This window comes from Cynocephalus volans, chromosome 4, assembly GCF_027409185.1.
Source record: "Cynocephalus volans isolate mCynVol1 chromosome 4, mCynVol1.pri, whole genome shotgun sequence".
NCBI classification, from domain to species: Eukaryota; Metazoa; Chordata; class Mammalia; order Dermoptera; family Cynocephalidae; genus Cynocephalus; species Cynocephalus volans.
In genome coordinates this window covers 105,422,409-105,445,737 of record NC_084463.1, presented here as the reverse complement: position 1 = coordinate 105,445,737, position 23,329 = coordinate 105,422,409, and the positions used below count along the sequence as shown (strand labels likewise).

At 43.3% G+C, this 23,329-nt stretch overlaps 2 protein-coding genes across 2 annotated transcripts; both read right to left on the bottom strand.

The window, feature by feature from the left end:
- Positions 1–778: 778 nt before the first annotated feature.
- UBQLNL (ubiquilin like) lies at positions 779–2,623 on the bottom strand. Its single transcript, XM_063092816.1, has one exon. It carries the CDS (start codon positions 2,621–2,623, stop codon positions 779–781), a length of 1,845 nt encoding a protein of 614 aa, XP_062948886.1.
- A 2,096-nt stretch (positions 2,624–4,719) lies between these two features.
- LOC134376355 (olfactomedin-4-like) lies at positions 4,720–9,705 on the bottom strand. Its single transcript, XM_063094939.1, is given in 5 exon segments — positions 4,720–5,443; positions 7,040–7,199; positions 8,005–8,170; positions 8,349–8,538; positions 9,602–9,705. Coding segments are annotated over 5 exon segments (1,344 nt in total).
- Positions 9,706–23,329: the final 13,624 nt, after the last annotated feature.

Genomic DNA, 23,329 nt, shown 5'->3' with positions numbered 1-23,329 from the left:
GGCAATTGGTAAGAGTCTCCAATGATAAGTGCTCATCAGGACCTGGTTGATACGTGGGTTATTCTTACTCAGGCCTACCAGGTTCTTCCACTTTCAAACTTGAACAATTTGGGTTTGAGAAATCAAAACAGTCTTTTTGACTAAATATCTGTTCTTTCTATGTAACGTTTTCCTTTCTGTATGAGTATGTTTTGGTTTTCTTCCCCTACATGTCTGTCTGTTTATGTGTCTCTACAAATGTGTATCTGTGTATGGCTGTAGGTACCCATATGTGACATGGCTGTGTATATCTGTGTGTTGACTTCATGTGCCTAAAGATGTAAATCTTTTGCTTTGTGAGCTGATGTACATGTTCATACCTGTCTGAAGCTACATATGAATATTCTTGTATATTTGAGGGTGGTATATGTAACTGTGATTCTTTTTATTTCTATATGAATATGTGCATGTGGTATGTGTGTCAGTGTGTGTTCATGTACTTCATGTACTTGTATGTATGGCAAATGATACAGAGATATCTCTTGCTTTTTTGAAAGAAAAAAAAAAAGAAAAAGAAAAAGAAAAGCCAAACCTCAGAGGGGGCAAGTTGGTGTAGCCATTTTATTGACAGATCTTCCAGCCATGGCCAATGATGTATATTCAGTAGTGAAAGCATTGGTTGGTTACTCCTATTCCAGGGCTTCTCCTGGTTGGAAACATCAGGAGAGGTGGAAAAGGCAGATGAGGTGGTCAAATGGATCAGCAAGCAAGTAGCAAGCAAACAGGTAGGGCATGGCAGTTAGAACCCCTGGGATCTCATGAGCTTTCGGACAGCAGCACTGGTGTCCCCCTCAGTAGCGATGAGTGCCTGTAGATTGGCATGGTGGTTCCCAAATCCCATGGCCTGGAGAGAGTCCATCTGTTTGCTGAAACGAATCTCAGGGGCTTGTAGAGAGTTTGAAGTGTCTTCAACAAGGGATTTTAGCTTCTGTGGGACTGCCCCAGATTTGTGGCAGCACTCAGGCCCTTTGGGCTTAGCCATATCTGGCATGTTCTTGGCCCAGGGCAAAATGTCAGGGTAGCTGCAGCTGGGGGAAGAAAGCCAACCCAGGCCCCATAGGTAGGGTGCAACCCAGGGCAGAAGAACAGGAGCTTCTGTGGCCAACAGCTGGAGACCCTGCTCAATGTGCAATATTGCTTGGGATGTTTTAGGGTTGGCTAGGGCTATGAGCAGATCAGAAAGCTGTGTTTGCTGCAGGAATGCAGGCAGCTGCTGCCTCCACTGCTCACTCACCTGGGGCATACTCATGAATAACATCATCTGAGCTGCCAGATAGGGGTTGTTCATAAGTAACTGCATCATGCCTCCTGTGGTCTGGGAGGTGGTCTGCTCATTCAACAGCTGGAGATCATCCTCTGATCTCTGGTCAGAGCTACCTAGAGAGATGGTGGCATCATTGTCTTCTTCCTGGGGTTCTCGGGTGAGCTCCACGCTAGGTAAGGCTGGTATCTCAGCTGACTGCTGAATGGCACAGATATGGCTCCTGCCCTTGGTGGAGATAGTGGCAACACTGGCCCTGGAAGTATAGTTGACCCTGTGGGGGGTGGCACTGGTCGAGGTGATTGAGGATAGACCACAAGAACTAGTATAGATGACTCGTGTTGTAGGGAGCTGTGGAAGCTGGTCTTGCCGTTCCTTGGATGGTGGTGGAGGTGAGGTGGAGGACTGGACTTGTTCCAGTGCTTGTCCTGCCAGGAGAGCTATGAAAGGGTTGCCCCCAAAAGGATCTCGCAGGCTATTGAGTGTTTGGTCATTGAAATTGGCATAGCTCTGCCCCAGGGCATTGTTCCCACCTGAAACTGTCTCTAAGCCCAGGTATGGCTGTGGGTTCAGTGGATGCTCACCGTTCTGTGCAGGTTGCTGTATCTGCATTATCTCCTGGATCATGGCAAGGCTTCTGGCTAGCTCCAGAGTCTGCCATAGGATCTCAGAGTTGTTAAGGAGGTGGGAGACCTCTGGGTTCTGCTGCATCAGTTGCTGTATGTCTGGGTGTTCTAAGATAAACTGCTTCATGAACTCCATGTTGGATAGAAGCTGCTGGATGGTAGGATTCTCCAGATTCTGTGTTATGTGCTCTTGACTGGCCACTTCCAGGTCCTGGGTATGCACCTTGGGTGCATCTGACCTCACAAAGACAGCTGATTCTACTGGGGCTTGACTCACGCCCTCAGGTTGGTGCACCCCACTGCTGTTTCCTTTGGTGTTTCTGTCCTGGTACCAGGGCTCATTAGTTGGCAGTTTCTGGGAGGAATGGGCTGGGGATTGGGAGCCTTGCTTGGACTTGATGACCAGGTGGATGGTGTGACCATCCATGATGCCCCTCTGGCTCAGTGTGTCATGGTCTTTGAGAAGGCGGCCCATGAAGACTAGCACTAGTTGGTCCATTCGGCATTTGAAGTGAGCCGATAGCTTCTCTTTGAACTGCCTCACCGAGGTGTCATCAGCTACCACAAAGTCCTTCTGGTTGCCGGGCGTCTTCACTATCACTCGAGTGACACGTGAAGAGATATTCCTGTCTGCAGGCAGATCTGCAGGACATCCACTCTGGGACATCCTGGGTGTTTGAGAGATGACATGCGACATGGATCTCAGTGGGTGGTCAGGTGGGAGCAGGTAGAAGCAGGGGCAGGAGGGGTGAGGGCAGACAAATATTTTTCCTGGCCTTTGTCTCAGGTGTTGTGTTCTCAGGCCACAGGCTAGTTTCTTTGTTGCCCAAAAGGGGATGAGTGACCAGGCTGGGGCCAGATATTTTGTGATGTTGTACCCTCACCCCAGGTCTCCAGATGTGGCCCAGCTGAGGCCTGGTGTGGCTACTGATTCATAGTTGGCACACGGTGGACTGAGTGGTGATGACTCTTCCCAGGGCTGCCCCTCCTCCTGCCCCACCCACCGAGGGCATGACCTCTTCAGAAAAGGGATATTGTGATGTCGACTCTAGCCTCACGGTCTGCCAAGAGTAGCTGGGGAAAGAGGACATATTTAGGGGACTTCAAGAATCTATAATAAAATAAAATAAGACAATTTTTCAGAAAAATGGGGACAGAGTATTCAGGATAAAGCTAGTAAAATAAATAAAACCCAGATTTTTTTTTTTTTTAATGTGGAATATGTGTAGGTCCATTATAGGGATGTGAGGTTTGTTTTAGGAAAAGTTGGGTCTACTGAAGTCATAAACAAATATTTACTCCTGTCAATAAAAATGGAGTCTCTGCCATACAAAGGAGCTCATTAATTTTGTTAATGATCTGGAAAAGGTGGATCTTAGAAAGGAAAATGGAGCAATACTAAAGGTCTATGTGGAAGGGGAGGTCATGTTTTTCTCTGGGATCTTTTGTGAGTCTAGACACAACTAAGAATGCTCCCATATGGTGGGGAAGAGATTTTCTTGGCCCTAGGAAGCATGAGGATGCCAGCCAGGGAGGCTCCCTGTAGGGGACTCTGAGCTGAAGGTGAGGGAGCTGTTTCTTGCAACACACTTTTTATTCACATATTGCTTGATTTTTCTACATGTCATTCTAACAAAATGTTTAGAATGATTTGTTTCCATGTTCTAGCCCAGTCTTAAGTGACCACTTTCACATCAAATCATTAAGTGGGAGAGGTGTCTGTAAATCAAGAGGTGTGGATAGAGGTGGTTAGTAGTAAAATTCCTAAGAAGACAGGTTCAGGCTACTAAAATGCTAGATTCTCAGCTCCATGCAAATTTGGAGGATGATGTTTAATTTTGATTTGGTAAGTTGATGAATTTTCTATTAGTGGACATGTTAAAATGTACATGTATCTCTATGGTGATGTTTGGGTGTAGATGGAAATGTATATATAAGAGTGAGAATTCATGTGTCTTATTGAATGTATATTTATGAATGTATATGTGTCCAAAAGTGCATGCATCCTCTAGGAAGACTTCAGGATCTGAATCCTTACACATTCTATCCACCTGTCTGGAAGGGGAGGAACACCCTGCAGACAGATAAGGGACCAACAGAGAGTTTGGGCCCATGTTCTCAGTGTGCTGAAGACAGGCAAAGAGACTACAGACATTTGCCAGGAGACTTCCTGCTGTCACACCAAAGATTCTTTATTGAGAATGTCTGCACCCCAGCCCAATAGTGTCAGATCCTCCTCCTGCTCAATTACCATTTGCTAACTTCCTAGAGCAGCACTCAGGCCTAAGCACCTCTCTCAATTGCACTCAGAACTGAGATTGATTCAGGACAATGATAAATTGATCTTTAGACCAAGACCCTTCTCCTTTCCTCCCCAGGGACAACAAAGGAGGGAGGGTAAAAAGATCGAACTTGCATATCCCACTCTAATGACCAGCTCCCCAGGAACTTTTGCACTGGAATCAGATGCTCTCAACCTGAGACTGACTGTTCTATGTCACAGAACCCTAGAATTGTAGGAGCTGACTTGCAGTTTACAAAACACAAAACATGAGATGCCAAAACATCAGAAAGAGGGACTATCATTTTCCTAGCTAAGGTTTTGTTTTGTTTTTCTATCAAATACACCTAAATCAGTATTAAAAGGAACCTCAATGTGTTGATTCATAAGGAACTAACTAGATATAATCAATATTTCCCAATCATTAGGGCCATGGCCATTTTGGTAAGTGGTCCTCCCACAGGTGAAAAAGAGGACACAATTCTACCAATGCCCTGCCCAACCCTGGGATCTCAAATCCTGGAGCACTTGTTGAGTTTGACAGGTTTTAGTGAAGCAAGAGCCCCAGAGGGACTTTTGGCTGATGGTCTTGCTAGCTTGTGCTTCAGTGTCAGAAAGGTGAGATCATAAGTTATCAGGTAGCCATCATTGTAGACGTAGAGCTTGTGGTCTGAGGGGCAGTAATTAATGCCCTGCAGGTTTTCTAGTATCTTGTCCAACAAGATGCTGAGGTGGCGCTCCTGCCCAGTGGTGGTGTCGAAAGCATAGAAGATCTCTTCTTGGCGGGTGCTCAGCGAACGTAAGGTGTAGAGCACTCCACAGGCCATGAAGGCCCCTGACAGGGCTGGCCTGTACTGGCTGGTGTGCCAGGTTTTCTCCACTTCCAGGGTGCTGGCATTGAGACGACTCACAACCAGGTTGCCCTTGCTCTCCTCATTGGCATAGAGCACCCAAAGCCCCTTCTCATCACCAGCAAAATCCAAGTCCTTCCAGGGCACATGGGCATATGAGAAGTGGTTATTATAGGTGGCACTGGGCAATGGGTACTGCAGTACTAGGGTATTTGAGGAAAGGTTCACCATAGCCATGTTGTTGGTGCCATAGTAGTTAAAATACATGATGTTTTTGTACACCGTATTGCCACTGCCATCTCCATAGCCCATGTTCCTCTCCTTATAGTTCTTCTGCAGCACCAGGTCATTATAGGACTTGCACAACCTGTAGTAGTCAAAGTACCTAGGCCAAGCCCCCACATCAGAATCATTAGATGGCAGCAATCCCAGGTTAGAAAAGTGCTATGAAAATGGTAGGTTAGTGTGCTAACAGTAGGGGCTTTGGAATCACACAGAGTTGGATGGGTTTTCCATCTTTTCTTTCTTTCTTTTTTTTTTTTTTACTTCATACTCTGACAAGTTATTGCAAAAAAAAAAAAAAAAATATATATATATATATATATCCCTAGCAGTAATAATAAAGTCACCAACAGCTACAGTGCCTGTTAGGCACTGAATATGCATTATCTCATTTCATTATAATAAGAACACTGTAATGCAGGTTTTATCCTCACAGATTAGTAGGCTAGACCTAAGAACACTTGAATAATATGCTCAAAGTCATACAGATTATTAGTAAATTCTGTAAGAGGATAACAAAAGAATCTACTTTATTGATTGTCAGGACTGACCAAGATAATACTCTGCTAATTGTCTTCTTTGTAATTGTCTCAAAGTGAGCAATCAACAGGTGGTAGCTATTATCTTTTTTTATGGGCACTCTTCTGTACCAAGACTACACTGCCTTCTACTTGCCCTTGAGTTGCAGGTGTTTTCTAGAAGGACTAAGTTCTGGAGCTCGATTCAGTGAGATTTATGCTCATGAGGTCACTTTGGAAAATCCTTAAATTATCCCCGAGTTATGAGTAGTCTCGTCTCTTAACATTGGGCAGTAAATTCCAATTTACCCATAAGCATTTTGAGAAAATTCAAAGAACAAAGGCATGAAAATGTATTTCATATTCTACAATGTGTTTATAGAAATTGAGGAGCATTATTAACAATAATGCTAATCTTTATGAGATGACCTTCAACTGGGGCTCTTCAATGACTGGTTCAACCCACATTCATCCCCCGCTGCCATGACCTCCTATTCAACTGAGTGTACACCCCACTTTCACACATACTAACATTAAATATTATGTAAGTTACCCCTACCTCTCTAGCGAGGCTGATGATTTATTAAGGGGCTCACTCATCCTTTCATTGACTCACATAGCCATTCTGTCATCTAATAAATATTTTATCAGCACCTATTATGCTGTCCATACTTATCTATGTAACCTCATGTGATCTTCTCATATATGTAATTATTCTCATTTTATAGATGACTAACAATGGGCCTTAGATATTAATTTATTTCTCCAAGGTCACTTAACTTCAATGGCAGTACTGTGATGCAAACTCAGATTAGTTTTATTCCTAGTCTCAAGCTTGGCCAGGGTCCTGATCTAGACTTTCTCTAAGCAGGAAATTAAGATACTAAGGCCCTGGTGTGGAAAAATTTGTCCTTGAGATAGGACCAGATTAAGAGATAGAACAATCTATGGATTATGGTATTAAAATTTCAGAGAATGTGTTTGTGATGGAAGCACCCAGTGGTCTAAGACTATGAGAAGAGCTTAAGGAGGTGACCTATCAGGCCTAGGCTAAAGTAGCCCAGAGGTACACCTGCAATAGAGGGAGGAAGCTGATCTGGGCTACAAAAAACCTGTTAAAGTAAGCTTAGAGGATATTTGAAATGAAACTGGTTACAGAAGTGAAGTCATCCAGGCCTTACCTGCCATCTGCAAGCAGAGGGGCCACCCAGTAAAGGGAAGAGCCTGGATTGGGTGCTGAGTCTCGGCCCTAGGCACCTGACTTGTGTGAGAAGCCTCTCCAATTGAGCTGTACCATAAGGGGTTTGCTGACTTTTTGGAGGCCTCGATGGGCACAAGAACCTAGAGGAAATGGCAAGCAAGGGATGAGCTTGGTGGAAAACACACACCCAGAGAGAGCAGAGTATGAAAGAGTAATAACCATGGATGCACTGGGGTGTATGCCCATCTCCTAAGCACTCATACAAGTATATAAGCAGGTTGATTTTGCATGAGTAGAGGTTAGTGTATGTCTGCTTATGGGGGTGTTCAAATGTCCTCACAATATACTAATATACTAATCTTGGTCTGCATTCCTCATGACATGCAAAGCCAGCGTGCTATGGATTGATTGAATTGTGTCCCCCAAAGTTCCTATATTAGAAGCTTGATTCCCACTGTGACAGTGTTATAAGGGTGGGAAATCCTATTATGGTAACTGAAGGGTGGGGTCTTGAAGAGGTGATTGGATTGTAGGACCATGCCATAGTGAATGAATTAATAATGGCGGTCAGGGGAGTGGTTCTGAGGGTTTTACAAGGAGAATGAATGAGGAGATTACTCTTTCTCTCTTGCTGCTCTGCCATTTCCACCATGTGAAACCCCTGGGTCACAGTCACGTCAGCTAAGATCCTCACCAGATGTGTTCCCTGCACTGTGGACTTCCTGACCTCCAAATCTGTAAGCAATAAATTTGATTTTCTTACAAAGTACCCAGTTTTGTGTGTTCTGTTGTAAGCAACAGAAATGAATTAATACAAAGGAAATGAAAGATTTATTCTCCATCAGGATCTTTACTGACCTCCCCTCAGTATTCCATAGCCAATCCTGCACTTCCAACCCAGTTTCTAGGGAGACAAGATCTTGGGAATTCAGTCTGTGAACTCACCAGGGGCCAGGGGTTGACCTGGGTATGTGGAGGCCTGTTCTTGTTCCCTTTCCCTCTCACACTCCCTTAGTAGGCCCTCAAGGACATCCACCTCCTGTTGGTGAGTGCTGAAGCTGTGCTGGTTGGAGTCAGCCAGAAGCTTGAGTATGAGACTGGCATTAGTCACCTATGGAAATGAGATACCAGGGATGTGGGTCACAGAGAGTTCTTAAGAACTGAATGCAGTCTGTCATATTTCTCAGTTCAGGTTCTTCTTCCCCACAAAGAATTTATTTTGGAAATTGTCAAATATGTGAGGTTAGGAAAGACAGGAGCCTGTGAAGAGGAGATGGGTTTCCACATACCTGGCCCTGGAGTTGGTGGAAGAGGTCTTCAGCCTCACTAACTCCTCCCTTGGCCTTAATCTGGGTCATCAGCTCCTGTGCCTTCTCCCGCTCCAGTCTCAGCACATCAAAGTCTGGAATCTTGCAGGGGGAAGCCAGGGCATTGGGACTCCTGGACTCCAGCTCATTTCCAGGACGTGGTTGTCTTGATCTTCAATAGCACATGCATACTCACTGAACTGGATGTGGGAAGATGGACAGGCAGTTGCCCCAGATGTCAGCACCCATGCTTTTTCCCATTCATTCACATCCTCCCAGGGCTGTACACCCTACAAAGTGCCCTCAGATATGTCATATTATTTGTTTCTATTAACAGTCCTTGAGGTGATCATTAGTGTCATCCCCATTTTACAGCCAAGGACACTCATATTTTTCTTCACACTGCAGGAAAGATATCCTATCCCCACATCACCCAGATTCTATTTTCCCTGTCCTAGTTAGAGCCACCACTCAAGAATGACTTGGTAAGAAAGTAAAAGAGCTGACAGACTAACAGTTTTCAGGCTGGCCACATCCCATTAGTCTTCCCCAGGAGCTCCACAAGTGAAGATCACAGTAAGCAACTGACCTCATCACACTGCTGGTGCAACACTTCTATTAACTCACTTCTATTAACTCATCTATACTTACAGGATCAATTCAAAGATTGCCAACCTGGCCCTAAAGTCCCTCCAAACAGCGTCCCTATTTTTAACTCTTCAACTCAAACTTGTTTCTGCCTAGCACTGGACATCCCACATCCAAGCCTTTGATTATTCTGTAATTGTGCTGAAATGGCCCTCTTCTCACCTTCCAGTGGACCGATACTCGTTAATTCACCGAACAATGTAAGAGGCATCCTGTACCTAAGCCTCTCTACATTCTGTTGTACCACTGGGCATCCCAAGAACAATACCTATTTCCCTTCATTCTAAGAATTCATCTCAAAGATGAGTGCTATGCTTCCTTCAGCTTCTGCTCTCTGCCATCACTCTCTCCCAGAACCTGGGAGACAGGTTAATTCTTGAAAACTATCTGAGGAAATTCCAGCTGGTACCACAGGTCCAATAAACAAACAAGCAAAAAAAATCAGGAAAGTGTCTTCAATCTAGTGTTCAAAACAGGAGTGGAGAGGTGGACTGAGGAATTATAGTAACTAATATAAATGACTCTTCCCATAGGCAGGCCAAAGTGGTGAAGGAAGACAAGCCAAAGCTCAGTGCAATCTCCCCTACCTGCTTGTGATCCCCCCTCCCTCTGCCTGTACCTGAAGCAGCCCTGGGAGCAGCATCAGGGGCTGCAGCAGCAGCGTGGTCAGAAGAGCTGAGACAGGCTGCATCTTGCACCAGCTGCAGTAGCAGAGTAAATCCTTGGTGTTCCCTCTGTGCTTTTATCTGTAGTCAAAGCAAATAGTCTCAGCAGGAGGAAGTACATATTTCTACATCTGAAAGGGCTGAGAGCAGGGAAGGGTGGGGGCAGGGTATGGGAGGTGGAGAAGAGGATTGTGACAGAGCAGTACCTCCAAGTAAGGGGTGGGAGTGATCTCACGCAAACAGCATCTTCCTTATCCATCTCCAGGCTCAGATCTGTGCCCACTCTTCTGAGCCCTTCTGTCCAGACAGATTAAGGCAAACCTGAGAAATCATGTGGGGGCCATGAGATGGGTCCCTTTCAGGAGAGATTATGGTCTATTCCACAACTTTGAGACTTAAGAAGGAAATGTAACCCTATCTGATCAATCTTGAGGATGGAAGCCATTTAGTTAACTGTGTATTCTTGGTCTAGGGCTCAAGCATACCTCTGGGGGGAACACTTCAGCAACGCTGTACTGAATTGCTCTGCTAATTGTCTCCCTCACCTCTAGCATTCTTCCTCCTGTGCAATCCTCGATACTCTAAACATTTCCAGCCCACTCTGCTATTCACTCCACTGCCTGCCCTTTGAGGAGGACCCCTCCAATATTTCCTAACCTGCCCCAGGAAGCTGTTGAGTCTCAAGTCGTTTGGCCTCTCACCTGGTGTATCCCTACAGAGAAGGGAGAATTTGGTTCATGAGGCCTGGACAAGGGGTTACAGCTGAGTGTTCTTAGTGGTGGCCATCCCACATTACTGTGTCCTACTGCATTCTCTCTCTTGAGGAGTTCTCAGGCAGTAGGTAATCTCACATCCACCCAGGTGCCTAGGGGGATGTCAGATCTCCTATGAAGAGTCTATGGCCGTACTTTTTTATTGAGGAATTTGGCCCCTGTAGCTTTATGATCTGTATCCTTTACTGCTTCTCTACTTTTCACAATACCCCAACTGTAGATATTATGGCTACTTAGCATGAAGGTCCTGTGCTTACTCATCCCATCCATTGAAATCCTTTCCCCAGCATCTACATAGCAGAGGAAGGCATATGAAATTTCTACTTCCCCTTCTGGAAAAGGAGTTGAGAACTTAGGCTTATTTATGACTCCAGGACACACACACAGGGCTCTGTTGGGTTTTCCTTTCTGAGAGATCATATCTTTATCTTGCTTTACAGATTTTCACCCTCTGTCTCCCTGCCCAAAGCCAAAGATTGATTCTTCTTTAGGCTCTAGCACGGCCTTGCTGTAACTATGCTGTCCAGAAGAACGCAAAGGATAAGAGGGAGATGGGTTGAGAAAACTAAATTTCACAGAGTAGGGTTCTGTGTGCAGGTAGGTGTTACTAGAACGAGGGTGATCTCCTTAGAGAGGAGGGGATGGAGGGAAGGAAGGATGGAAGAACAGACAGAGCATGAAGCATGACAATTGACAACTGATGCTGGAGTCATCTTCCCATATTTTGTCATCTACAACTAGCCAGTAGCACAAGTTGGAAAAGCAGAAGTAGCCTTATCATCTGATCAAAGTAGGGAAGCAGCTCAGGGAGACAGCCTCAGCACTGTCCCCTCCCTTCCCATGCAAAGCTGACAGGTCTCCCAAGCTCTAGGTATTAATCACCCAGGTAAGAAACCATGTCAGTTTCCAGAGCCATGTTCTATTTCATTTACATTGTCCCATTTCTCCAGTGCCTCCTGTCTTCATCCCATCAGAAAGCATGGATTTTCTGTATAGTGTCAGACACTGTACAAAAAGCCCCACCTTGAGCCACTGTTCATGAATCTGGTTCTGGCTGGGCTGAGTGATGGAGACAGACAAGATACTAATCCACAGGATGTGTCCTGGGCCTCCTTGACCATCATGGTCAAGGCCCAGCCCCTTCCATTATGTGTGTGACTGATCTATAGAGATCAGTTCAAGGTTAGAAAGAACAAGAATAGACTGGGCATGGCAGAGCCAAGCAGGGATAGTTCATCTCAGTGTACTCTGCCTGTGTGACTGAAATGGGTAGGGTGACTACAGGGCCACCTAGGGACACAAGATAGTGGTGCCTGGGTTAGTGATCTATGCAGATGGGTCTTGCAACATCTTTGGCCATCTGAGGGCACAAACTGGAGAAAACAGAAAACACTTTTACTCCTGAGGGGAGGCCCTCTCAGGGCCCACCTTCGTCACAGCTCCTGCCCAGAAGAGTTGGAGCAAGTGCCTGAGGCTCTGAGTGATCTTCTGGGTCCATACTCTATGGACAACAGGATTAAGGGCTGGGAACCACCACATAGTGGTTAGCCAGCAGCATGTGGATATGACTGGGCACTGTGCAGTGACAGAAACGGTGAGCCAAGAAGGAGAAGAGGGCAGACGTGTAGAAGACAACAGTGATGCTGGCATGGGCCCTGCAGGTCCCCAGGGCATTGCAGAGGGCACCCTGGGATGGCAGGTGGTACATAGCATAGCATGAAGAATGAGGGCATAAGAAGCAGTTATGAGCCTTAGGTCCAAGGTTGGGGAGAGTAGCATGGTGGCCAGTCCATATCAGATGCGGAGAGCATGTCAACACACGCCAGTCAAGCCATACCTATGTGATAACAGTATATGTGGGCAGGGCCCCCTGCCCACGGTAAGGCAGTCACTTGAGCAGGATCACAATGGGGGCCATGACACAGGCACCACAAGACACAGTGGCCACAGACACTATAAGTACCACTTGCTGGGTCAGCAACACCCCATAGCACAAGGATGGAAGATGGCCACAGCAGTCCACAGCCATGGCCAGCACTGAGGACTCGGAGATGAAGGCTATGTGGGTGACAAAGAGCTGGGCAAGGCCAGCCCCAAAGGAGATCTCACTCGAGAAGCCCCAGAGCACAACCAGAGCTATGTGCACTCTGGATGTGGCCAGAGTCAAGTCAGTGGCTGCCAGAAGCCCCAAGAGCTGGTACATGGGTGCTTGAAATGAATTGTCAGTCTGCTTCCAGCCCCACCAGAAAGACATTCCCTGCCAGCACTGCCATGTACAGCAAGCTCACAGGCACAGACAGCCAGGCATGCAGGTCCTCCAGCCCTGGCACCCCCAGCAGGACAAAAGGCCAGAGACGAGAATCAGCACCGTCTGATGGAAAGCAGGCAGTGCACGGTCCAGCTCCATCTCCTTGCTCTATCTGGCTCTGTCCCTGCAGGGCATAAATGGGGCCTGTGAGAGACAGCCACATGTTCTAGAGATTTCACACATGTAGGAGTGAAGACAGGGCTTAGGAGGCTGTAGGCTTGCTGACAACCATCTCTGTTTCAGATACTCTTCTAGGGATTTGGCATACACTGAACTATGGATTTCCTAACAGTCTTGTAGGCTTACTAACATTCCCATATGATAGATCAAAGAATTCAGTTTCTGAAAGATTAACAAATTTACTCCAGTTTCACAGGTGGGTAGAAGAGCTAGAATATGAATCAAAACTCATCTGACTAAAGACCATGTTCTTCTGACAGTCCTTTCCTCTGAATCGAATGTCTCCTCATCAGCCCAGGCACACCAGGTATGTTTTATCCTAATCACCTATCCCAGAGGAAGTAATTCTGTTATCTAAGCCTAATCTCTCCAACTGTAGTACAGCCTCTGTGTTCCCTAGGGGAGAAGTAAGTCAGAAGAAAGGAAATATGGAATGGCTATTTTCCACTAAATTCACTGACAGATGCTCAGACAAAGCTCCTCTCCCATGATCTTTTTCCAGAAGCCATATTTTTTGGTAGCCTCACTCTCCCAAATAGTACCTCCCTCCCAGTACAATTTCCAGCTTCCCATGGCCTCTGACATTCCCCTTTCCAGCTCTGGTACACTAAAGCTCTAAGCACCTGGTTCATGGAAGTTCATTCCTTCTTTGGCCAGTGTAGATGTTCATCTCCTGATTCAAGTTTGTAGCTCCTCTTTCCTCTATCCTTTGTCCATGGGAAGACACTTTGGATTCTATGGAACTCACTCTGGGAAAATCTGATGACCACTAAGGACATAGAAGGACATAAAGGTTGGGTGGCAATGGAAGGGACTGGGATCAGATGCCAGAGTGCCAGTGCAACTAGAAGTCAGGTTTAAATGGTGGTGGTGGCTAGGGGAGGGCAGACTTAAGTGCATAAAGATACATCTGGAAGAAAGATCTGAGGTAAGGTGGGCTTTTTTTTAAGTCTACCTGAAAACCAGAGTTATGTCCTGGAACTTCATGGGAGATAGAATCTGATGTCCTAACCTGTCCTGGAGACTGAGGAACCTGGAATGGACAGGGGAGCTTAGGATAGGGTTTGGCCCTGGGTGAGGTTATCAAGCCTCCTGCAAAGCCTTCTCTGCAGCACTGCCTCCTGGGCCTCCTCTCACGTCCCCACCCCATGACCCCTGCGGATTAGGGACAGGTGATAAGCTAGACTAGACTTTCCCACACGGGAGTCTTGTTGGCTGAGGAATCAGAGCTTCTCTCTGAGGGATGAGGTTTTGTGAGTCATAGGGTCTGGCCCTGCCCTTCTCACAATGTGGGCCCTGCTGGCTCCTCTGGACCCTGGGAACATCCTGTTAGGGCCCAACTTGCCACAGGGCAGGCCCAGCCTTTACAGAGAAAGGCAGATGTCAGCTCCCTCAGGGGTGGGAATGTCTCTCCCAAATCCACAGGATAAGCACCACCTGTGCCCAGGCAGGGACCTCTTAAGAAAGTCCTCTACTCTGGGTGTCGGCTCTACTAGCACACTTCCTTTTGGCAAAATTTCAGGGACAAATTCCAAAGAACCCCCATGTCAACAGCACACACTTCTTCCATTTTCTCCCACAGGCAAAGAGAAGGGGAACAGGAGGAAGCTGGGGACGCTCTTGTACCCTCCAGCCTGAGCTTCTCCCCTGCAACTGTTCTCTGTAGACACAGCTGCACCATTTTCACCTCCCACCTGCCTGCTCTGCTCTCTTGCATCCTGGGCCCTGAGCCCCAAAGTGCAGAGTTCAGCAAGTGACATGCAGAGGGAGAAGTAAAGTGGCATCTCCCCCTTGGCCCACACACAGGACTGGCTCTGGGCTGTGGCTCGGAGTCCTGGAGCATCTCCTCAGTGGTGATGCTACTGCAGAGATGCTCCTTTCTAGGATCAGAAAAGGACATACAAAAAGGATAGGGTCACACAGGGCTGGGGCTAGGAACAAGATCAGCTGGATCCCAGTCCAGGACTGTTTCTTTGCCTGGATTATTAGCCTCTATGTCACTTGACAGCAGCTTTCTTCTTGGAAGAAGAAGTTGTCTGTGCCACTCATGAAGCTGACTCTAAATCTCTGCTTGACTCTGGGTGTCCATTCCTCCTCTAATGATGTTCTCACTCTGACTCCATGCACACATGCACTGTCTGGGTTGTTGGTGGTACAGAGACCTGCACGAACCAGCTATGGACTGAGACTTGCCCCCACCATCTGCTATCTCCTCCTCCACAGGGCTTCATGCCAGGGCTCACAGTGAGGTCACCCTCTCTCATTTTTTCCTCTGTTGATCCTTCTCAGGGTGACCCTGGCTCCTCAAAGCCATTCTACTCAGAGCGGCTCACATTCTGCTCCCTGCCTTGAGGCTTGAGGAACAATGTATTTCCTCCAGGTCGGAGAAGAACTTTAAAGAATATATTAAGTGCAGTTGGACACACTTGGGGGAAAAGAAGCCACAGGAAAGAGATTTTAAGAAATGAACTTAGATAACCTGTGTTCAGTCTCAGGTTTGCTTTATGATTTGACGTGAAACAATTAACTTGGACCCACAGTTTAATCAGAATATAAGGTCCTCACTGTGATTCTAGAAGAGGAAAGGCAAGAGGGAAACAGGGCACAATGTTACATTTCCCTTGTTCCTGTTTATTCCTACTTCAGCACAGTGGTGAAATCTAGAGCCGGTTCTGAGCACAGATTATCCGGGTTCAAATGCTAGTTCTGCCTCATATAAGCTGTGGGACTTTGAACTAGGTCCTCAACTTCTCTGTGTCTCAATTTCCTCATCTTAAAATTGGTGATAATGATAAATGAAATCTACTTTACATGGAGCACTGTAAGGATTAAGTAAAATAACATATAAAACAATTATGTAGGACTTAGCAATGCCTGCAACACAGCAAATGTCCAGCACATGTTACATATTACTGTTATCACTACGAGCACTTTTATTATTCCTTGAATGCATACTCCTGGAATCCCTCTCCACTGCATTTTTAGTTCTCAGTTTTCATAATCTTATTCATAGTTCTTCAGTATATCTTAAGTTAAAAAAAATGAGTTGGGGACTGAACTAAGAATGTTTGGAAGCAGAATAGTCTTGGTTTGTGGGAAAAAAATGGCTAAAAAGCAGGATGAATGATTCAGATTAGATCAGATTATATCAAAGAAAGAACTCCCTTTGCCAATAGAGCTGAAGGAATAGGGCTGATTACAAGACTGTTTCTAAATAAAATGGGAACTGTGCTGTCATTGTCCCCAAGTTCCACATTTCCACGTCATTCGGGCCCAGGACGGTGAGACAGAGGAAGGGAGCAGTGACACCTCAACCCCAGTTCTCAAACTCAGTGGCTGCACCAGCTCTTCACTAGTTTCTCTCCATTGCATCCCAGAGTTGTTAGCTAAAAAAACAAAAAACAAAAACAAAAACAAAAAAAGAAAGAAAGAAAAGCAAAAAATCGGAACGAACTCATTGTCATCAGTTCCAAGAGGCTTCTTAGGGAATGTCCTCAAGTATTGGCACTTTTGACCTTCAGTGTTTGCTTAATGTGGACAAAATCCAGGTAGAGGTCAGGTGAGGAGACCTTTGCAGGAGCCTGCAAAGTATGTCGGATGGTGTGACTGACCTTGGCTGAGAAATTCCTACTGCTGATGGGACAGGGACTTCTCCCCTCTCTGCTGTGGAGGTGGGATTAAACATGAGGTATGTGCATCCCGTCTCTATCCATCTGATTCTGCTTCAATCCCTACTGTTCCAGCTTGGCCATTCAGCTGACAGTGCCCCCGGAGCCTAGAAGACTCAAAAGATGCTCTGTAGAAAGCCTGAGAGAGAGGAGGAATGGGTGAGAAGGGTTTATGGGTCTCTTCTGTGAGTACCTTACGGGGCACGGGCCATGAGCTCCTAATGGGATTGAAGACCTGCTGCTAGTCTCAGCTGTGAACATTTTAATGAGGAATTAATGGAGTTCTAAAGTTATTGCTGTGAACTTTCCTGGGTCCCAGTTTTATGTACCTGGCACATTCAGGAGCTGGAGAAAGGGAGAGACTGAGCAGGGAGGTCTCTGTGGAAATACTGGATGGGGCAGCAGCAAACTCAGAGATGTGCTTCATTCTACAAAAGGAACAAACCCCATTGACATCAGAAATTGCCAGCTGTCATTCTTCGGTATTGTTTCTGCCCCTTAGCTCTATAAAGAGGCAAAGCAGCCTGTTGAGAAGAGCCTGGGTTTTTCAATAAGTTTCAACTGCTGGGTACCTTGAGCATTTTTGACCCTTCTGAGTTTATTTTTCTTTTTTCTCTGTACAATGAGGATTAGCACAAAAAATTGGTTCCCAAAAAACTGGCTGTAAACATTAGTGTAACATGCATAAAGCACCTGTCAGGACACCTTGAGATTAGGAGAATTAATACAACATTAATTTATGTTGAGTAATTAATTTATGTTGTAATTTATGCTGAGTCTCTCTTTTTGTTAAAGAGTTTTCCATATTTCAAAAGTAAAAAAAGAGAAAAATACTGAGTTGAAAGCTAGCTTGACATGCCACAGGCATGCAGTCACTAATCGAAAGCCACCTGTGATTCCCTTACCTGGATGAGTATTCCCTTATCAGGATGAGTAAACGCAAATGTCAGGCATCCTTTAATTTCCAAGGCATGGCAGGTTGGTCTCTGATCTGGGGAGTTAGAATGCCTCACATAGGGCACCATTTTTCATCTCTCCCAGGGTGATGGAGATGCAAAGGATTGCTCAAAGCCCATTTCTTCTGAGCAGTGAGAAGCCCCAAAGGGGTAAGTTTCCAGGAACCCTTAAGAGAGGAGCATTCCTCAGAAAATAACAACGAACTAGGATCTTCTATCAGTATTTATTCTCCAGGCCAGAAATTTACAGAAAAGGAACAGAGGTGGTTACAAAAGAACAGTAAGATAGTTGTCATGGCAACAATCATTAGGTTTGGCTGCACCAAGGACATCTGCCCTTAGAGACAGCAATTTTGCTGTGTTACAATTCTTCATCTACAACAGAGACTTTTTAGTCTGGGGACAGTTTCCTGTCTTTCACAAGCTTACCATTTCTATGTGTAATTCTGAAAAGTTAGGCCCTGTGAAATACATTTGCTTTATAAATGTTAGTATACTCCACAGGAAAGTTACCTGCTAATTTTTGTTTAATTTTCCCCATTTAAACCAAACAGAACATATAATTTAATTCATAGTCTGATAAAAGAACAGAACATTTGCAACCTGCCTCACCAGAAAGAGCCATTGGGAGCTAGGGTTGTAAACCTGAACTTGCAGAAAGAGATACTGAGTCTAAACTGTATTCTCTTCCCACAAACAACAAAGAGGAGGGGGTATTTTAAATGACGAAATGATGAGCTCAGGTTTAAACATGGTGGTCGGAGGTGAGAGTGGCAGCAGAAATGCGTAAAGATACTAACACAGCAGGTAATATTAGAATAGCATTTTGCAATCTGCAAAGTACATTCATCTACATTTTCCTTTTAATCCAAGTACTAACACTCTGAGGTCAGAAAGCAAACAATGAAATTATCAGAAATATCAAATATAAAAACTAAGATGTGGAATTACCAGCAAGGGGGCAATGTACACATAGAAATAAAGGCACTCTTTTGGGTAGGAGGGTAGAAGAATAATAGCAGACAACTGCACCAGAGACAGAGGCTGGGAGGAGGAAGAGGACCATGGTACAGGCAACGGTTTCTTCCTTTGTTGCTTTTCTCCTGGCCATTAGTCTTTCATGACAGCCATTCATGCTGGTCAGTGAATAATCATGGCTCTGAGTTCTCACGAGAATGAAAACTATGTACTTTTAAATTATCTCAGTTCAGACTCTATTTGTTTATTATTTCTTCAGTAATCTTTTTAAAATGTCAGTTTTGGCCACATCCATGTTCTCAGCAAGACAGATATTACCAGAAGAAAATAAGAGAATACCAGAAAATCTCCTGGTGTCTGTGAGCTGTTTTAGCAAGCTGGCACAGAAAGTAGAATCCATATACCATGAGAAGTGGCTTTAGGTAAGATAACCAAAGTTCTCATAGAAGTAGAGAGTGGAATGGTGGTTACCAGAGGCTGGGGTGGAGGGTGGATGTGGACAGGAGAGATGCTAGTCAAAGGGTACAAAGTTTCAGTTAGACAGGAGAAGTAAATTCTCATGATCTATTACATGGCATGGGGACTTTAGTTAATAATAATGTATTGTATGCTTAAAAATTGCTAAAAGAGTAGACTTTAAATGTTCTTACCACAAAGAAATGATAAGTATGTGAGGTGATGGATATCTTATTTAGACTGACTTAATTATTCCACAATATATCCATATTGTATTTATGCTTTTTGTCATATATCAATGACAGTTAGATGTAGTCTCTGTGTCCAGATGGATAATGTAGAGCTTCTTAAAAATGAGCACTGGAATATGCTTACAATATCTGCCTTAGAGAAGAGGAGGGAGTTGGGGATCTTATGTCTTATATCTGCCATTTTGAACATAGATTATGAAAATTAATTTACAGGTGATTTATGCCATTATTTTACTCTAATAACATTCACAAGGTACCAGTTACATGAAAGAAAATGCATACAAACTAAGAGTAAAGATATAGAGCATGTCTACATGCTGCCTATAATCAAGAAGCTTACAGCTTTTCAAGGGGAGTAAAGAACATGCACAATGTACACAGACAGTTTCACTCTTATGTAATGCAGTGATTGGGGTAGCAGAAGCACAAAACAAGCACACTCAGCCACGTGCTGGAATCAAGGAATGCTTCCTAGAAGAGCCCGTTTCTGTGAGATGTCTTGAAGAACACAAAGAACTTCAACCTAAAGAATAAGGTGGTCGGCTGGATGGTCAGCTATGTTGGTTAGAGCCTCATGTTATAACACCAAGATCAAGGATACAGTTACCCCTACTGGACAGCAGCAAAATATAAACAAACAAACAAACAAAAAAACAAGTAAATAAGTAAGTAAGTAAATAAATAAATAAATAAGAAAATAAATAAGGAAATAAAAATAAGGGAAATGAGATGTCATGCTCTCTTCCCCTTGGTGACAGAGACACAAAGTATTACTCAAAGCCCATTTCTTCTGAGCAGTGAGAAGTCCCGAAGGAGTTGGTTTTCCAGGAAACCTCAAGAGAGAGGCACTCCTCCTTGGAAAGATAACCCTGAACTGGGGTTCTTTCTCAGTATTTATTCTCCAGGCCAGAAAGTTACAGAAAAGGAGCATAGGTGGAGTTATGGCTAAGTATAGTTTAACAATAGAGGCTGGTAACATCAGTGAAATAACAAAGTGACATTCCATAATGCAATTTGCAGAAGGTTAAGTCGATCCACCAACATCAGCTTGTTCTTCGCAAATACTGCCTTTTCCTACAGAATTTCCTCAGTGTGTTTACATAACAATCAAGTAATTTTAGGTTAACCTGCACTGTGGACGTCTGTCCTTGAGCCAGCAACTTTGCTGTATTACAATTCTTTATCTACATCAGAGACTTTAGGCTGGGGAAAGTTTCCTGTCTTTTGCAAGCTTAACATTTCTATATACAATTTTAAAATATTAGGTTATACCTGAAACTACAGGGCTTTGGAAGCTTGGCCCTGTGAAATACATTTGCTTTATTAATGTCAGTGCTCTCCACAATGAGACCTGAGCTTAGGTGGGAAATCATGTCTTTCAAAGATCAACACCTCTAAGCTGATGGGAAAAATCACCCATGTTTGATGATGGCATTCTTCAGATGTGTTGAGCAGTGAGAAATAGGGAGTTCATAAGCCAAAGTTTTCCGTGAATGCAGGAAACACCAAAATATGAGTAGAAGAGGTATGTAAACTGTCTCATATCTTGACACTGTTGCTGGCATTTAAAGGTTAATAATCTCTCCCTCCTCCCTCTTGCAAACTAATTGAGAGATAGTTATAGGAATCAGAGAGATGGATATAGAAATATGAGCTTTATTTCTGGTAGTGTTGAATTCAAGAATGTGATATGACTATGTAGTCAGATTGGTTCTCTACCTCTTTATTTCCAGGTCTAAACTTGAGAGAACACAGCCAAAGGTGAGTCAGGATTCCTCAGAACAATTGCACAAACTCATCCATCTGCAGGAGGAAACCACTGAATGACAAATGTGGACCTTTGTATACATGAACATGTGTGGAGAAAGGCCTCTAGATCAGTTCTTCTCAAGCTATCAATGAGGAAGACCTCATTTTTTAAAATTTCTCTAGAAATTATGGATTAATACTTTTGTAAAATACAATAAAATAAATTTACAAAAATAAAATAAAACATGAACATAGAAAATACAAGCCTCATTTCTACAATTTTATTCAAAAGACATAAGATGCATTCCATAAGTATAGCCAGAATAAACATAACATAGGAAACAAATGAAAGAGTTACAGAAATTGCACACATCATTCCTTGAAAGTATGCATACAGGTGATTAATGCAGAGAACTTAGATGAGATTCATTAGATTTTGTCATTATGCAATCATATTTAACAAAACAGTTATGAGTGAAATAGTGAAATCTCTGTATTAAAGGCCTAGTCCCACCTTTTGAAGGAATAAAATGTACATCAATATTTAAAGTTTTAATGTGTCAAATGAACTTGCAGTTTGCTTGTTAATTTATCTAACCTAGGTTGGACTGAAGACAGTGCTACTCTAAGGCAATATTATGGTTAAAAATACTTTTTGTGTTTTGTATGGTTATATTTTGCTCTTCTATTGTTTATTGCTGGAAACTTGTCTCACATGAGAAAAGACTTTTTCAAAAAAATTTTTATAAATTTCAGGACATTTATTTTTTATGTTTTATTCAAAATTAGCCATGCAATGCTATATTTTTATTTTTTGTCTTCAATGCTTCATCAGCAGCCAATTCCAACAATTTATTATATAAATTTATAGTTAAATTTAATTAATCTTTTAATGAAAGAAATAGATTCTAAATCCTCGAATATTCTATGTGTGGACTTTTCAGATGGAAAAAAATTAGGCAATCTACTAAATTGGTAAGATGGTTAGTGAGAACTTTTTGTAGATATATAATACTCATATGTATATAGTCTATAACACATTTTATTGAAAATTATTGTTATTTTGTGGAATATGTCATAATATTCTGTGTCAATTCCTGTCTTCCAAACTTCTAACTTCTATTTTTGCCTCCAGAAATTATCAACTATTGTAAAACAAGTTTCATGACAGTATTAAGAATAATAAGAATATCAATTATCCAAGTAAGAGAATCTGGCTGTTAGATACACATCCTTAACAAGCTTTGATATTTTGCAAAAACACTAAAAGTTCATGCCACAGTTTGAATATATCAACAGAATTTTTTCCCTCAATAACCAGTGTTTTCTATCAGGCAATAACTGCTTGTTTTTAGTCAATTTCCATTCCATGTTACCACATAATAAAGAGAAACATCTTGAATTTAACACATTAAGCTTAATATAATTCTCCATTCTTATCATAGCATTAAACGCATTATTTAGTTGCCTTTTTTTTTTTTTTTCATAGAAAGCCTCTTGATTTACATTCTGGCTTGAGCTCTTTAATTTGCTAACGACTGCAGAATATTTACCTGTACCTATCAGTGTTCTATCAAAACACAGTTTTATACCAAAATTAAAAGCTAAACTACATTTGGTGACATTGTATCATTCATAGTTTTCTATGTGATTCAGAATTAGGTTTGTCAGCAACAAAGATGAAAAAATCATAATTCTTTCATATCACTATCATGTTCAGATAACACATGTAGTAAAATAACTATCATGTAGTCAATACAGATGCATTCTTCAAGTTGCAATGAAAAATACTTTGTGAGCTTTATTTGTTCTGTGAGTTGGAGTTCTATATAATTAACTAGTTCCTAGGTGTACAAAGTTATGTTGTCATTGGAAAATGGGCAGCCTGCTTAGGGCAGAGGCTACCAGAAGAAGTAGTGCAGGCTGGATTCCTCACTAAGGACTCCCAGGACTAAATTATTACATTTGCACAGTGGGCTTGCTGTTTATGGTCTCTGGGCCACATAAAAATAATGACTTTCATGCACTCTAGGTAATATCATGTATACACACACACGTACAAACCCACTCCACAATGAAAAGATCCAACATGGGAGGGGGTTACTGAACTATGTTAGAATATCAAAACACATGACCACAATTGTATAAGAATTTTTTTTTTTTTTTTTTTTTTTGCTGATGGTGTCTTAGTAAGTTGTGAATTTATTCTGTGAGTATAAATACAAACAAAATTTCATTCAAACTAGAGACTAAAAGTAAACATAAACTGTGGGTTACATATTGTAAAAGATTTGCCATTACCACATTCTATTATATCACTGTAATGGAGGG